Source organism: Neodiprion lecontei, chromosome 3, assembly GCF_021901455.1.
Source record: "Neodiprion lecontei isolate iyNeoLeco1 chromosome 3, iyNeoLeco1.1, whole genome shotgun sequence".
NCBI lineage: Eukaryota > Metazoa > Arthropoda > Insecta > Hymenoptera > Diprionidae > Neodiprion > Neodiprion lecontei.
Genome location: NC_060262.1, coordinates 32,329,099 through 32,346,639, shown reverse-complemented (window position 1 = coordinate 32,346,639; position 17,541 = coordinate 32,329,099). Strand labels below are relative to the sequence as shown.

At 34.4% G+C, this 17,541-nt stretch overlaps 1 protein-coding gene across 4 annotated transcripts; it reads right to left on the bottom strand.

Annotated features, from left to right (window-relative positions):
* Positions 1–2,970: 2,970 nt before the first annotated feature.
* On the bottom strand, positions 2,971–17,170 carry LOC107224207. 4 transcript variants are annotated; one of them, XM_046734476.1, is made up of 13 exons: positions 16,769–17,159; positions 14,670–16,097; positions 14,305–14,510; positions 13,871–14,009; positions 13,449–13,670; positions 13,158–13,259; positions 7,170–8,612; positions 6,189–6,563; positions 5,405–5,627; positions 5,195–5,290; positions 4,864–5,059; positions 4,340–4,520; positions 2,971–4,250 (listed from the first exon to the last, which is right to left on the bottom strand). In XM_046734476.1, exons 2-13 carry the CDS (start codon positions 16,068–16,070, stop codon positions 4,203–4,205), a joined length of 4,632 nt encoding a protein of 1,543 aa, XP_046590432.1. In that variant the 5' UTR covers positions 16,071–16,097; positions 16,769–17,159; the 3' UTR covers positions 2,971–4,202. The 4 variants fall into 4 exon arrangements, with proteins under 4 accessions (XP_046590432.1, XP_046590430.1, XP_046590431.1 ...); XM_046734474.1 differs by having other exon boundaries at positions 5,195–5,627; XM_046734475.1 differs by having other exon boundaries at positions 5,195–5,612.
* Positions 17,171–17,541: the final 371 nt, after the last annotated feature.

The window sequence follows — 17,541 nt, the reverse complement described above, 5'->3', positions numbered from 1 at the left end:
AGACACAGAACTTGATCATTGCCTTGGAGGAGTAAACTTCAGATATCCGTTCACAAAAAGTTTAACGTCATTGGAAATATAATTTTTCCAAACTATGATCCATCATTTGACAATTGAGTCGTAGTCCTCGGTGGAGATTATTATCACATTACGTTTTATCCACACTAAGTCTAGGTTGTAGTATTTTTAATCTTTTTATATATGTAATAGATCAATATCCCAGCATATGTGGCTTTTGCTACCTACAATTCATAAAAATTAAAAACTTGTTGGTGATATTGAAAATGCAGTAGCATATTACAGGAAGATTAAGTAGTTTTCTTACAATATTAATTTTACTGGTTTGTCATTTTGACTGATAACAATGTTTTCAATGATTTGATGTTGATTGTAATACAAGAGATTTGCACAATAATATTGTAGTGTTAAAAGTCACTCAATTAAATGTGCTATTTACGATTTCATTTCATTGACCAATTTGCCCCAAGTATATTTTGAAAACCCTCTTAAATAAAAAGTTTCATGAAATTTTTCATGTCATGATTTCGTAATTTGGGAAAAAATGATTGAGGCATGTTTATTCCTTTTCTCATTCAAAGTGAATTTAAACTAGATACGGCAAGTTGAAGAAAAGCACTGTGTGCAGATATGCCTATATTGTAAACAGCGAAATTCAATTTCCTATGACTTTGCAATTATCATTTTTAATGGTAATGAACAAATATGACCCAATTATATTTAAGTACTCTACTTTATGCACATATGAAGAGCAAACTTTTTTTTCTACTCAAACTTTACTGATGCACAAAACAATGTCAGTATCTTCATTATTGCTCGAAAAAATTATTTGAACTTTAGTGCACAGTTTACAGTTCAAAGTTTTAAAGTCGAAAACAAAACAATTGTAAAACATTCCACTGTATCAGTCAGAGTTACTCACATTAGCACGTGCATGGTTAGTTGTAGAGCTGAAATGTTTACTCAAATTGGAGAATGATATTCTCTTTTTGTGTAAACTGACTAATGAATTTCCCTTACACTCTGACACTGTTTTAGTACCACTGTTTGGCAATGTTAGCGGAGAACAATTCGCCGATGGCTTAAATTTTCCTAGTACAGGAAACTTCGAAAATAACGTTTTCCTGTCGGTCAGTGATTTGAATCTATTGCCCTTCGTGAAATTGCTCTGAAATAATACAATACTGATTTTTATTCTCTCTCATTGGTAGAATTTCAACAATTTTTATGAATTAGCTTGATATTTGCCTGTTTTTATGTGTAAGCATCTTTTCCTAGACTAGCTGAATTCAATGTGTTTTCGGCCTATCCTAATTGTTTATTGTTAGTGTAATTTAATGATAATCCGTGTTTGTAATAAATTCTGGAGCAATGAATTGAAAAACAGCATAGGTGCAGATAGATTTCGAAAGGCTCAATTATTTTGTTTTGTTTTTGGTAAATTTACACATATATAATATAACAAAATTAAGAATTTATTTTGATTAAAATTATTCTCACCTTAATAGCTGTGTAAAGATCATCGACAGCAATTTTTATTTTTTGAGTATTACTTTCTACCACCGCCATCAATTTCTTTCCTAATATAGGCTCTTTGATGGTGGTTTGAATGTTTTTGAGTAAATTTTCAGTCAAGTTTTTAGTTTCTAGGACTTTGCCTTCTAAGTACGAAACCAAATTTTGAAAATCTCTGTGTGTCATTACTTGTCTCTGAAAGTCAATTTTGAAGGCATGTAAGCGTTTCAGCGTGTCGTCGGATAGTTTGCATATTTTGACAGAGTACACTTGTAAGTTGGACTTAACTTTGAACAATTCTTCTATCGAATAATTCTTATAAGTCTGTAACTCATTGTCATGTATATCATTGGCCTTTTTGAGTATTCCATCAAATAATTCTTTAATTTTCATTTCTGACAAAATCACTGAATTTTTTATTTGATATATTCGAAATTTCAATTGCTCGGGACTTTCACCTGTAATTTCGCAATAGTACTAAAAACTTGTTTTTATAATGGATTTATGTAATTGGAAATGAATCTTAATTTACTTTTTCCAGAAGCTATAAATTTTTGCGTACTAGTGATAGTATGTACAGCATAGGATTTTGCTGTTATCATCAAAGATTTTCTAAACGATTCAGATTTTAAAGATTTCCACTTTCCATGCACGTTAGTTTCCTGGATATTAAAAAAATATTCAACATATTTTTCCATGTTGTAATAGTTCATGTATTAAATAATGTATTGTCCAGGTAAATGAGAGTAAAAAGATTATTATGTTACTTTTCAACTGATGATTTTCATTCTCATAATCATATCGACAGTGAGAAAATTACGATTCATTCAAAAGTAAATGTATTTTGGTGGCGAAAGTAAAAAATTCAAACCTTGACTGCTGTGCAAAGAATATCCATTAGACTTTTAACTTTTTTGTAATGATTTTCAACCATATCTATCAATTTCTTTTCCAATTTGGGATTGTCGATTGTTTTCTGAATGTTCTCATTCATTCCCTGTGTCAGTTTTCGCATTTGATTAATTTTTTCTTCCAAGTACGTAATTAAACTTGCAAATTCCTCATGAGTTAAGAGTTTAGTTTGCAATCGATTCTTAAAACTGTGCAACCGCTGTATCAGGTCTTCAAACATTTTGCGGATTGTGATATAATACTCTCTGAACTTCGTATCAACTTTTACCAATTCTTCTTTCGAGTAATGTTTACATACATGTAGCTCGTTTTGTTGTAAGATCTTGACTTCGGTAACAATTTTTTCGTAAGTTTCTTTGATTTTATCTTCAGTTTTACATACGAGTCCTTTTAGGTCATCATAAATACGAGTCTGCAAATCGCCACCAAGTACTTCTGTATAAAATGAGAAATAATTTAATTTTCTATAAATGGGGATTCAACTTCGCAACGTGCAGATTGTAAAAAAAAAATTGATTATGATAATTTAATATGACGTATTTATATTTTGTTGGTCAATATCTTTGTACATTATTTCACACGAACTATGCAAAACTAGAAAACCCAAGAAAATATTAGTACATTTATGAAAGGTAATGGCTATTTACTTATCTCACTGACAGTTTATTACTTATGTAGTAAGTATTCAGGCATACTTTGGTTATCATACTCTTAAATCTATTTCCGAAATTTTATGTTGAACAAATTTGGTATATTTACGTTTATTGGAAAATAACCCATTCACGTAAGTGATAAATCGTGAAATGTAGATGGTAGCGGTCGATTTCAAACTCTGTGCCACAGTTTGTTGTTTTTTACTCGGTTGCGATTTAGCTCCATGATTTTTGTATGGCTTTTCTTGCAAAGGATCAGACATTGTGCCCTATTGTACAGCACATTATTTATTATTAATATATATTAAAATATAATTAATAAGAAAACTACGATTCACAAGAGATTTATACAACCAAATAACTGCATGTCAAACGAGCTTGACATTCCTCTTTATATATGTACGTTATAAGCAGCTTTTGTTTAATTAGTTTTTTTTTCCTTGGCGTTGTTGAAACTTTGTAATAACAGAAATGAATTTTCTCATATAATGTTAAGATTCAAATAAAATATTATCAACATCAAAGAATGAATAAAATCTCGTTAATTACTTATTTCCTTTGGGGAATACCCTAATAGAATGTCAAATACATAGCTCTCAAGTATTTCATGATAGTGCTGTACTGTAATTATTACTATTATCACAATATACCTATAAAAATTCCTTAAGTCGTCTACTCATAGAAAAGTATACTTTTTTTTCCACAGATTTACTTTGGCGAATTTTGCATACTTCACAAACATCTACTCACAATCAGTCAATACTTTAACAATATTCTCTGTATAATATAGCACGGTAGATTAGTTAATAACAAAACGAATAATATTTTCAATACATGTGTAAAGTAAAGATCCTTTCAATTCTTAAACTAAAAATAATAAAAACTGCGATAGTTTATTGACTCAAGAAAGATCTTAAACAAGTTTAGCGCATAACTGAAATATGCTTATGTTATGTATAAAATTTATATAACAATTATAATTGTCAGTTCTTCATAGGAAACCGTATCAGTTCTGTCATATCATACACATTCAAATATGAGCTGGTTCGTTGGAAGTAAAATTTAATTGGATGAAACGAAATTCGATTTGACTCGAATGATGATTCATGATAGCCAATACTCATCATCTTGCTTATAAGATGTGACGATTTTCTGAAAAGTAGGAAACATGTTGTGTTACATGCACTGCGGCTGTGTTGCGATATCTGAGGGTAATATTGAACATTAAAATAACTATGTACCATCAATCCATACAAATTTGAACCAGGTAGTGTTTGTTTTTCTTCACACAGTTTCCGAATCTCTTCTTCAGAAATGACTTCTAAGCTGGTCATTAATCGGAGTAATGATCTCAATGGGGTCAAATGTAAAACACCTTTAATCCTTCTAGAATTTGTCATTCTAGGTAAACGTATATTTGTACTAAAAAAAATAAAAAAATAAAAAATGCACACCTGTTACGTACGTCATATTAAATAAACTGAGTTGAGAAGGATAACTTCTATTTTGAGTCTGGGAATCTGGAATCTTCTAATTTGATGTTAATGGTTCACATGCGAATGTGAGTGAGTTAGATGTATTTCAATTATTGAAGAAGTCAAGATTTTCTATTTTATTAACAGTGCTTTGGTTTCAATTTGCAGAGAGATTAATTTTCATCTCAGAAGAGAACTGCGGTAATACCTTCAAATTGCTATTTTCTTCGTTTCTTATTCAGTTATCATCTCTTATCATTTTGGAAATATTGCATAATTTAAATACTGACCTATCTAATTGGGTGAATAAAAATGGACTTTGAGATCTATCCACCTCCAAGAAATTAATCTTTACTTGTAGTAGGTCTAGTAAACGTAGTATTACATTACGATTTGGGTAGCTTGTGAAGATTGAGATAATTTCATCAGTACAAACCCATCCTTCATTTCTAACATTGAACAAGTAGATCGTTTGATAATTTACTCCTGAAATAATTCACATTAAGATCAATGATGCATACAAACGTGAACACTATTTTTCCACATTTTTTGTATACATTAGAAACAAATATATGAGACATGATTTCATTTGAAGAAATTTACGTACAAAGATGAACTCACCAATTGGTTTGAAGACTTTGGGTGGATCTCGAGTAGAGGTGGATGGTGAAATATTATTATCATTTTCATTTGTTGTCTTTTCTCTTAGTGGTACAACTGTTGCGGGTATTGCTTGGTCATATTTTGGCGAAGTGGCAGTGTTTTCTTCAATGGAACTTGGAAGTCCATTTTCTGTCACATCATGACTATCTACGCTTAAGCTCAACTTACCCGGCTGTGTTGATAAATCACAGTTTTCATATTCAGACGAACGTTTAGAGTGAAAATCTATCAGTCCTCTAGGTCTGTTAGAATCCTTAGAACGTTTCATACACACTGTGAAACCTGAACTATCTGACTGATTTGTATTACTTGATGAAAACTCTGAAATTTCCCCGGGCATCTGCGTATGTTGGCCGATGTTGATGTTAGCCTTGTCCTGTTGTGGAAGCATCTGTGAGTCATTTAATCCCGATGATACATTTTTTTTACCAAAATCTACTCTCGTGTTTGATGGTAATTTTTCTGCGGATGCTTCAAGTGGAACACGAGGTATTTGATTGGTTTGGTTTGGTACATAGAAGCGTGAATTGTGATATGGATCCCAAGACGGTGAACATTGATGTGCGCATGGAATGTTAGTGAACTGACAGTTAGGTGCTGGATTAACAAATGGAGGTCTATGCCAGTTTGATGCTGGAGCGTAGAACCCAGGTGCACTGGGTGTGAACAAGGGTAACTGCTGTATTGGTTGTGGATGGTGCATTATATGAGGTTGTTGCGCCCGGTATGAAAAATTTAGTCCATACTGTTGTTGGCCATATGGATGTGGCGGTGAAAAGTGTGGATACAAATCGATAAATTGTGGCTGAAGATGGTATGGAATAACGTTAGGTGTTGTATTAATACCTTTGATATTAGAGAACTCCAGATTATTATTGTTATTCACTGTTACATGCTTGTTAGAATTTTCAGAGTTAGCATAACCGTTTTGAAATAGATTCTGCTCATTTACCGAGGTTTGTGGACTCCTTTGATTTGGCGTTGAGCAATATTTATCTCGTCTCAGCTCCCTATTAAATATTCCTTTATTTTGGGCTTCTGTACACTTGTCAAGTTCAATTTTCATTTCACACGTGGTTTGACCACATTCTGGTATTTCTGAACTGCCTCGAGAAATTCCGATAAGATTATGAGTCTCTTGATGCTGTTTAGTCCATGGCAATAATCTTGGGACGTTTTGTTCTGCATTAGGCAAAACTTCCTTTTGTTTCATACAGCTTTGATCCATATTTTTCTTGTCTGGAGTTAATACTAACGTCATCTTGGCTATTTTCTGTCGCAAATTAGCCAGTCTTTCTTGTCTCAACTTTATTGTACGTTGCTTGACCTGTCGACAATTTGGTGAAATTAAATCTACACTGTACGAATCATTGATTTTTGCCATGTTTTGATTATGTGAGTGTGATTCTAAAGTGGTTGTAAATATAGTATCGCTATTTGTCATTGGTGTTGATGATGATAATATTAGGTGACTGTGTGTGCCTACATTTTTGATTGCATGATCATACTTGGATGAAGATGGTGTTTCTGTTGGATCAAATTTCAATTTGTCAAACACATCAATGTTTGTAGCTAATCTGATTTCTTTTATTGCAGTTTTAGAAATATCAGGTAGCACTGGAGAGCTGAATTGCGGTGATATAGGAGACTTGGTTTTATTTCTAAACACCATCTGATTAGGGTCAGTATAAGAAGGCAGAGGAGGCCTGTAAGTATTTGATAGTACTCTGGGAGTTAAACTTTGTGGATGATTTGGTGAAAACGTGCGATGCGAAGTGAAACTATCATCAGATGGATCAGCATGTATTTCAGAATGGGATCCTGAAAAAACTGAATTCTGATGGCCCCATGCTTCTCCATAAGAAGGCAGTGCACTTTGATCATTTTCTGTCGAGTTTATTGTGTGATAGAGTTTGTTGTTTCGAAAACTTACCGAGTCCGTTGATACAGGAGTTTCTTCACTACGCTCGCCAATTCTTGCATTTGTTTCATTTGTTTGTGTATTATACATCACTGGATCACGTTTGTAGTAAATATTTGACGCAGGTTTGTTAGGAACAGTGCCAACATCGGGTAATTCATCACACTTAACATTTCTGATCTTGTCTTTGTGGGCAATGCTAGTGTTGTTTATCAATTTTGGATTTCTTGGCGGAATGGGCGGTTTTTCAATGTTATTAATAGGCTCTTCTTGAAAGCTCTCCTCTTTTTCAGTTTTAACTTTTTGTGTAAAATTTGTTGTAATATATTCTTTGAATGGATTTGTATCATGCAATTCCCATTTTGTAAAAGCTCCGTTTTCATCACTGTTTACACAGTTTGTACCAGTAATTTTTTGGTTTGCATTTGAGAAAGTGTTCTTGAACAATTCATTCGTTTCTGTTGTAGAGAATTCATTTCCATTATTTTCACGATTTGAATGTTCATTCTCTGTAAGCTTAGAAAAATTATAGCTTGTGTATTCATTTGCTGTTTTAATATCCCGATATTCATTCTGCACGTTTGACTGACCTGTGACGGTTGAGTTTGAGTTCTTGTCATGGAAAATTGTGGTGTTTGCATTAAACCAGCTCTCATTCAGATAATCTAAACCAAAGCTATGGTTATTCTCATGTGTGGAATTCAACCCAGCAGGTTGATTATTGTCATTTTTTGGAGGAAAAACTTGTGCACCGTGAAAAAACTTTTGTGCATCAAATATTGGAACATTAGAATCATTGTTACTGTTGCTTGCAATTTTGTCTACATTGGGCAAAGGTGTACTGCTGGTAAAACGAGGGGGATTGGGCTCGTTGGCGTTCACGTTTGTCGAATAATCACTTGACCCTGCATACCTGTTTACAGTTGTTGCAAGTTCTTCATTATTGTTTTCTTGGTAAGTTTGAAATGGATTTGTACTTGACCATTGCATATTTGAATTTTTACTTGTAGATGGTGATGCTGTTGTGTAAGAAGTATTTAGCATTGTATTATTAATAGCGTTGATGTTGCCACTTTGCAAAAGAAGCTGATGAAAGATCGTTGCTAATTGCATATACATTTCCCATGGCTTTTTCCAAAGTTCCATGATTGTTTCTGATGGAGGTACCATAGGATTTTTGTTCTCATTTGTACTAGAGGAATTCAAGAATGGAGAATTTTCCACTTCAGTACTGGTGTAGTCTTTGACATTTAAATATTCGCTAGCGAAAGCCGCAAAAACTGACGGCTCCAAAGGTTTTGTGAAACCTGGTGGCGGTCTCACTGATTTCGCTGAACTTTCAAGTAAAATACTCTGTGGTGAAATTAGCGGCACATTTTCTATGACTTTTATTGTTTCTTGTAGATCAATTTTCCGGTCATCTAGGTATGAACTCTCCAAGGCAATGGTTTCCCCCTATAAGCATTTTACAAAGACCAAATAAAGTGATCATTTTGAAATATGACAAACTTATATAATTGTTTTATGAAAATCAGCTTTTGATAATTGAATATGGGAAAAATAATCACTTCATGTGATCTTTATAACGGTGCTACAGAATAAAGGTGCAGTAATGAAAGCAAAACCTGTTTACTTTACAATATTGTTCATTTATTATCAAATATACAAAACATTAGACTATGTTTTGGGACAACTGCATAATGTAACATAAAGTTATAATTTTTCCCACAGCATAATAATAAGCTTTATAACTAATAAAATGTGTAAGTAATCAAACGAAACTCAAATGAATAATTATTTAAAAGTTTAGTGATTTTTTATAAATGTCATTACAAATATTCATTACCACTCGATACATTCAATGTTACAATTGCCAATTGTACTTTCATGACGCAATAGTTTATAATACGATAATTGTAAGTGAATAAACATCACTTTCCATTTGCAAATAAATGAGAATTTTTTTTAATCGTTTTTACCTATAAGCTAATTAAACGAATATAATAACAAAGAAACGTAAACTCAGTTCAAGCTTTTAGAAGTAAAAATAACTACTGAAAACCAATCTGAATCAGAATACTGCTCACTTAGCGCGATTATCTATGACGTTCAAACAATCGAACAAAGATCACCAAATCGTTTTTGATGCTGATTTCTTCAACGAGTTAGATAGTTACCAGTAGCATGAAGTCTTTTCTTCTAGATTTAGATCTTTTCGATTTAGATTTTACTTAACATGGAAACAGTGGCTTCCACTTATTCTTTCAATTATTTTTCAAGCATAGACTTTATTTTATTAAAAAGTGACAATGATAGACTGCTATTACTCGAACTACTTTCATTGGAAAGTAAATTATTATTGTTTAAAACCGTATCAGTATTTATTTGTGTAATATTTTCATTCTGAAGGTCGTCAGTTTTGCAAGACTTTACCGTCAACCGATGTTTCTTGATTGATGATAAAATTGGAAGTCTTTGTAACTCATTGTCAAAAGATTCTGTATCATCACTGGAGCATGATTTTGATTCTCTGTCAAGAGTTCCATACTTATTTCTTAAGTATGTATCATTTGAATGATTGGATACGTTTGCACTTATGGAATTTGTAACAAGAAAATCTGAATCTTTACTTGAACTTGAAGTATTTGATAAGTCGGCAAACATTTCTGAATCAGACGCTGACTCTTTCTTTTCTATTTCTTCGAATGTGTCATCATCAATAGAACTTGTTCCTGACTTTTCATTTTCTGATGTATTTTCTTTGCTCTGCAAGGAATCCTCGATTTGTTTAGAGTTGGTATTGAACTGCCTTAGACTTGTTTTATCTTTGAAATTTTTCAACATTGCCTGCATGGTCATTGTTTTGTTCGTGAGACTACGAGTTGGTATTTTGTTGTCACAGGTTGTGGCTACAGGTATGTGGTTCTGATATTCCATAGATGTTCCACTAAGACTTTTTACATGAGGAATTTCAACAATCGACTTTTCATATTTTTGTGACTTATGTATAATTGGAGAAGCGTTATCAAATGTGCTCTCATCTCCTGGAATGGGACTTTGGTTGCCAGAACTACTAGGTATTGAAGTTATCGGTTCATTTTCGTTGTTATTATTGGAAGTTCGAATTAATGTATTCCCATAGGTAAATTTATCTGACCTTTTGATACGTTCTTGAGTTTCACTGTCAGGAACTTTTTCATCCACAATTAATGCTGACTGTTTCTCAGGTTTGAGTACATTGTTTTCAAGTAACTCCGAGTTGTCAGAAATGTTATCATTGGGCTTAATCTGATTATCTTTCGAAACGTAGTTCTCACCATACTGTTTTTCATAAATTTTGTCAGTAATTTTTTCAACATTTGGTTTATCTCTAAGATAATTTGAATTGCAAACATCAGCCACTTCAGAGTTATCGGTTATTTCAGATACTTTTGCTGAATCTGGGTTGATGATTGCACGTTCTAGTTTGTGTATAATGCGAGACATGTAATTATCCTGACCTTTCAGGAAATCTTGCCATACACCATTTACTTCCCACTCATCTCTGTCCTCCAAATCATCCACATCATTGACTATAGGCACATAAACCTGAGTTTCAGTTTTCGGGACACATGTGTCGATCTTATTATCTCCTGACTGTATAAAAGTGTTATCAGGTGTTATTTGTACTTGAATATCTTCAGCATCACGTGATAAATCATTTTGCCGACTGGCTATGATTTCATTATCTAAAGTTTCAGTATCGAAATTTTTGTCTAATTCGATATCAATTTTGGTTCGAATTACAGATGGACTATCATTTTCTGAATTAGAATATGACCGACTAAGGTCATCAGAATCCAGTTCAGAAGTGTTACTAGAATGGCCCTGTAGTTCTACTGAATTATCAACTTGCTCTTTTGTCTCAAATGTAGATACTAGACTGGTATTTGAAATGAAGCTGGTACCTTGGCAAATTGAGGCATGATTCTCTTTTTGTTTCTGTGTAGGGTTAGATGTTTGATAACAAATGTCCAAAGAATCTAAGACATTTACAACTGGCTCATTGCAGGCTGTGATATTGCTAGAAGTACTTTCTGTCAAATTGTCTCGAACAAGCCTGTTATTTGACAACGATATTTCATCATCGTTTTTCCAAGTTAAATCTAAATTTGATATTTCATCATTTTGACCGGAACCTTCAGCTTTGCACTTCTTTTCCGATCGTTCATCTAACTCGTGACTACATTCAATATTTGTAGATGGTATGTCACTGATGTTGATGTTCGTATTTGAAATTATGCCATGCATAGTTGGCGATACCTGATTTCGAGAACTAATTGAATCTTTTGCGAATTGTTTTGTCAAATATAATTCACCTTCACAGGATACATCTCGAGCTTTTGGTAATCCAATAATTTTTTCTGAACTATCAACCGAATCTGTGAGGTCCATGCTGCTCGAAGTTGGGGCTATTGAGATGCTATTCGTACCAACAGTTTCCTCAGAACTTTCGGATGACAAATTATGTCTGGAAACCGAAGGTACATTTTTCTTCTTCTTGCTATTTAAATAAGCGAACATTGTTGAAAATCGATTTTTTGGTAGTGAATTAGATGTCGTACAACTCTGATTAGTATTTTGCAACGCAGTTATGGAACCAGCAGATTTATTCAAATTTGTTTGACAAGCACTACTTTTGATTACCAATGAACTTTGATTGATCACTCCGTCTTTAGGTGTCAAAATTTCATTAGTTTCAAGTTTATTTTCAGGTTTACTCAAATCAGATATATCCGAACTACAATGATGGCCCATATTTTTCAATTGTATAATGAAATTGAGATCTGCATCTGATGTGTTTTCAGATGCAGCGCCCCTGGATTTACTTTTTAAATCTCTGCCTCTAAGAATCTGCAATATCTCAGGCGATGCAGATACCTTCATTAAATCGATATCTGATTCCTCAAAACGCTTTCTTCTCATTCTCAGTAAAGGAGTAATAACACCTGCTTTATTCTCAATGTTTCCGTCAGGCGACCACCACAATTTTTCACCATGAGCACTGTAATAATGATCATTGTTACTTTTAATTGCGTTCAGAAAATAATCTTTAGCTGGTAATATTTGCTTTACAGGAAATTTGTCAACGGGTTCAACAATTACCTCTTTAATATTAGTAACATATTTATGAGGCACAGATCCTTTTTGAATGTCGTCACTAGACTTATCACTACGTTGACAAATTGCAGATTCACCTGTACCTTCTTCACGTAAATTGAAGAATGGAAATTCAGGGATAGCTGATGCTTTAGCTCTTGCAACTGGCTTGATTCCCTGCTCAGTTTTTACTGCAGTGCGAATTTTTGACCAATCAACATCGTCCGCCAAACCATGACCTCCAAAAAAACTTTGAAATGAACCAAAATATTTCACTTTATCAGAATTTGGTTCGTGTTTGGCGTTTTTGCAATCTTCAGATGAAACTTTATAATCATTGCAATGGCCATTGCAATCTGATCCATGTGTACGCTGTTCTACTGAAGATGTGGCTGTTGAACTATGTTCAACTATCTCAATGTTGGTCTTTGCAGCACACATTGAATCAAGTTTAGATTTAAAAATCTTACTAAATCGATTTTCATTCATAGACTTCGGAGAAGAATTGATCATTTCCAATGCCAAATTATCAGGTAAACAATGTTTTTCGTTCGCAGTACTCTGTTCAGAAGTTGAGTTATGTTCAAAATTAACATCATTTCCTGGAGAAATATTATTTTGGTTTCGACCTTTCTTATATTTGGAAAATTTTGTCATCAAGCTTTTTACACAATCGGCAGACTTCAGTTTTAGTTCAGAATTAGAATTAGAATTAGATTCAGATTCGGGGTGAACAACGTGTTTGTTGCTCACTTGCTGATTTAATTGACCCCTTTCTTTTGCTTTTACATGCTTATCATAGTGATAATTTATGCATTTTACATAATGTCTAAATACGTAATTTGAAGGCCTATTACGCACCATGCTACCAAATTCCGCCAGCCCTTTATGTACCATCCAGTCATTTATATGGTCGTCTGCTTCTTCTCGTGTGTCAACCAATGATATCAGCATTGAATTATTCTACAGAAATAAAATTTATTCACAATTATTTCATAAAATGGATAGTAGTATCAAAGAATTCAATTCGAAATCCGGTGCAGGTAGTTAAAGGAGATCTGTCACACTTAACAATTCAATCTTGAAGTAATATTTACGCAGTTTGTGTTAATATTTTTGTCATATTATTGATGGTTTCAATAACCATCTTACCTCTCTGTCAATTTTATTGACGATAGCAACCAATGGTATATCAGCAACTTTCTCCCAAAAATCTGAACTTGCTCCTCTTGTCCAAGCATCGTGTTTTACAGGTTTAATGTTGTACAATCCACAAGGAATTGATTGAGCTGGCAAATTTGAGAACAGTCTATGTAAGAACCTCACATCTTCTGGTGGATACGTTTTGGTTGTACCATAATCGTAAAATACTAACTGCAATAAAAATATTCATTGTTAATTTCAGGTGCACTTTAATGACGATGCTTAAACTTTCAGCCATGGCTTGCATTCGAATGATTTCAACATAGAAGCTCGATCCTCTACCAAGCGCTATGGCTGCTAGTTTCAACATCACAACTAAATGCTATTCAACTCTTGCATGGTTATTTTGAAATTATTAATCCTCAATTTACCGTAACATTTCCATCTGGTTTTACAGTTTTAATTATGGCTCGATGCCATTTATCTTCAAACATGCAAACGCAATTCAAGCCTTTTTCCACTACGACGCTTGGGATAGTGTAATTGGATCCTTCTCGCTGATAGAATTCACTGAAAATAAAAATGGTGTACTTTTAGCAGACATTAAGAACAAACCTAATTGTACTGAAAACTATTCAGCAGAAGCCATGACATTTTCATACTGAGCTAGGTGTGAATTGCTCAGTTCTGTTATTACCAGGCAAGTTATGCAAAAAAAAAAAAAAAGAGTTGAGAACCTTGGGATTTTGGTATTTGAGCAATTCAGTTTCATTTCAGAAAGATATCACCCGAATGGATGCAGTCCTTGTAAGCAGAAAATCAGTACCAATGATAAACTGAATAAACTTTCTTCCTGAATACTAACTGTATATTTTCCATTAGTTGTCCTAACTTCATGCGTTTTTTCCGTAAATGAACCCAGAACAAACTGGGCGTATAAACCTCTGAAACAACAACTTCCAGGTGATGGAGAGATCCATCAGAGGGAGATTCTGGTATCCTCTCTTGACCAACACTTTCACCATGGCTCATTACATCATGTGGTATTAATTTTTGAGATACTTGTAAATCCTGTAAAACAAGTATACAGCTAATCAGTTCCATACTTTTTTATGAAAGTTTTGGATCACAAATTTTTGTTATAATGATATAGGTTCATTTTAACGTAATAATGTGAATATCAGAAAAATTTGTGTCATAGGATATTAATATTATAGCTTAATTACATACCAGTGACGGAGGAATGGGATCCACATCCTCATAATCATCATCAAATGTATCTGCCCAATCAGAATGTTGCCCATCAGAAGCGAGCTTCTTCATCTCAGTCGGTACTGGTTTACTTGCATCGTATAATATAAAATCCCCACGATTATCCCATCTACATAAGTGAAAAATACTCGCAAGCTGGGATGCGAGATCACAAACACTTTGGAACCCAAGTTCTGCATAGTCCAGTGGAACATTGTATTCATCCAAATATGTTTGAGGCAGATCGGCGCACCATATTCCATGTGGATGTTTTTGAATTAATTGTTGCAAACGTGACTTTAATCTGTCGTTAATTATGTCGACCAATTCTTCATCGTCGGATGCATAAGTGTCATAAGTTTCATGGTTCTGTTCACTTGGTTCTGTATAATACGCATTGTCTGTCAATTTGCTCATTGTCTCGTTGTTTAAATTATTTCCTAGAGGTAGCGTACTGGGCTTGGGCTGCGACTGCATTTGTTTAAGTGATCCTGCACCACGTTCAATGAATTTTGCTGAAGACATTCTTCCTGGACCTTGTCCTAGGCTTGTCGATGATGACTGCTGAGGCAGATTATCATTCTCAACTTTGTGATTATTCATGGAAGCATAGTGAAATCTAATCTCTTCGTCGCCAAATTCATCATCATAAAAGACATCTTCATCTTCTTCTGCACCAGCAGGGTAAGAGTTCGTCACTGGTGTACTGTTGACACTCATCAAAGGTTGAGGGGTTTTTGAGTTGTTTGATGTCCCTGCTTCAGGCTGATTGGGCGATCTAATGTTATGCTGTGCTGTGTTACTGGTGACATTGAGAGAACGGCTTAGAAAAACCATGTTGCCTCTCGTGTAAGCAATATGGGACATGCTCATCAAGTAATCATCAACATTCGTAAGATTCACTGTACCAGCGATTGCAGATGAATTTTGCAAGTATTCCACAATATGATCTTTCTTCACACCATTTGGCTCTCTGGTAAGCATACTAGCAATTTCTTTCTGCACATTATTTGGTATAAATGGTCTCGGTTCTCTGACCGTTGGACCATACCTAGAAGGCTTACTGGTTTTTCGACGTGATCCACAACTTTTCTTAGCTGGTTTTTGTCTGACTACTAGATCATTAACATGCTTAATCTTTTCCGATACAACAGGGAAAACCAGATGTGTTCCATTTGATGGCCTAAGTTTTACATGGTCAGGAATGCTACGTAAAAAGTCCAACACCGAAATGCATCCAAAATCTCGATAAGGTATAGTTCTACCCTCGTTTTCTCTGTAATCTCTTTCTAGTTCGTATACTGTACTGTCGCCTTTCCTTGATACTAGAAGACAGGCGAGAAGCTTCCCAAGGTCATCACGCTTTTGTTGCACTGACATTTTCAGGCAAAATATTGCCAAATTCACCTACAATATTAACACCCAATTGAAAAAGATTGAGTAGAAGATATTCACTACTACGGGCAAAAACGGGAATTCAAATACGATGAAGATATAAGGGGGTGCCCTTGTAAATTTTGACGTTGACGTATATATTTCCAAATTTCGAAACCCATGTATTTCGAAAGCAAAACAAAGGTTTAGTAGCCCCATTTTGTACACAATTCTGAACAAAAACACTCCAACACATTTTCATTTGATGCAGAAATTAAGAAATGGCACGTATTGCACGAAATCGCAATAGTAAATTCGTAGAATTCATGCAATTTCTTTATTTCTGCGTCAAATAAAAATGTATTCGAGTATTTTTGTTCAGAGTTATACAGTACAAAATAGGGATGTTAAGCCTGTTTTCGCATTTGTGATACGCGGACTTTGATATTAGGAGATATATACGACAACGTCAAAATCGACTAGAGCACCCCTTAACGAACACTTTGTTTATGAAGCTATTTAATTTAAAAGCATGACAAATATAGATAAAACAACGAAAATAGACCAGCATAGGTTGCTCAAATTTAACCTGAGTCGGTTACAACAGCCATCAAACAATTTCAGGTCAACTAATTCGTATATTCAAGCTGTTCAATTATTACTCACATGGCATGGCCAGCAAAAATGATAGAAATTATACTTACATGTTACTTCCAAGATTAAGGCCTGTCTACGATACAGCAACGAAATAGATGGCAGCTTATAATTTTTTTCTCAATGTAATTTGTACCGTCAACAAGAGTGGTCCAACAACGAACGTGGTTTTACAACAGGTGAGTGTATTAACGTTGACCGAAGAATCAGAAGAATGTATTCTTCCGTCATTGGTATTAACTTCAAGCACTAATCTCAACTGTTTCGTAAATTACACGTGCTACCCAAACAAAAGCCCAAAGCGGGTCTGTGGCAAGCGCCGAACTTCACAGCGTAGAGTTGAATAAATGCGGGGAACGGACTCAACGCTAGCCGAACCGCATTTGCGAGGCGACTGGCGTCACACTTCAGAGACCGGTATCAATAGAGACAACTTCAAAACTTTGTCCAAAACAGCCCCCTCCTCCATTCTCCCCACTCACAAGCACACGACTGCTTGGCCGTAAGATTCGCCCTATTCCATTGGCGAGAACCACGGTGGGATTATCAGCGCTAACGGTGTTGACGGTCAATGTCATTGTTCAAAAAAATTGTTTTTCGCCACTTCATTTATTTTGGAAATTTACAAGGTCATCTATAGCTACTTCCTGACCACAGGTGCGAGGGGTGCGAGTTCGCATTCGATTTTATCTGAAGCCGACATAAGCGTCTCTCTCTCGCACGTGTATAGGTCCGCTGTTGTACCTATACCTATGTAGACAATTTTAAATCATAGCTCGCAGTTTTGTGAATCGGTAGTGAAATTGGCTATGAAATCACGGTG

Bases quoted from the DNA above. Each gene is read 5' to 3' on its own strand.
- LOC107224207 (XM_015664181.2), bottom strand. From the start codon at position 16,070: ATGTCAGTGCAACAAAAGCGTGATGACCTTGGGAAGCTTCTCGCCTGT. The intron at 14,511-14,669 runs GTATGTAATTAA...CTTGTTTTACAG, and splicing joins ATCCCATTCCTCCGTCACTG to GATTTACAAGTATCTCAAAA. The intron at 13,260-13,448 runs GTAAGATGGTTA...TTATTTCTGTAG, and splicing joins TCAATAAAATTGACAGAGAG to AATAATTCAATGCTGATATC.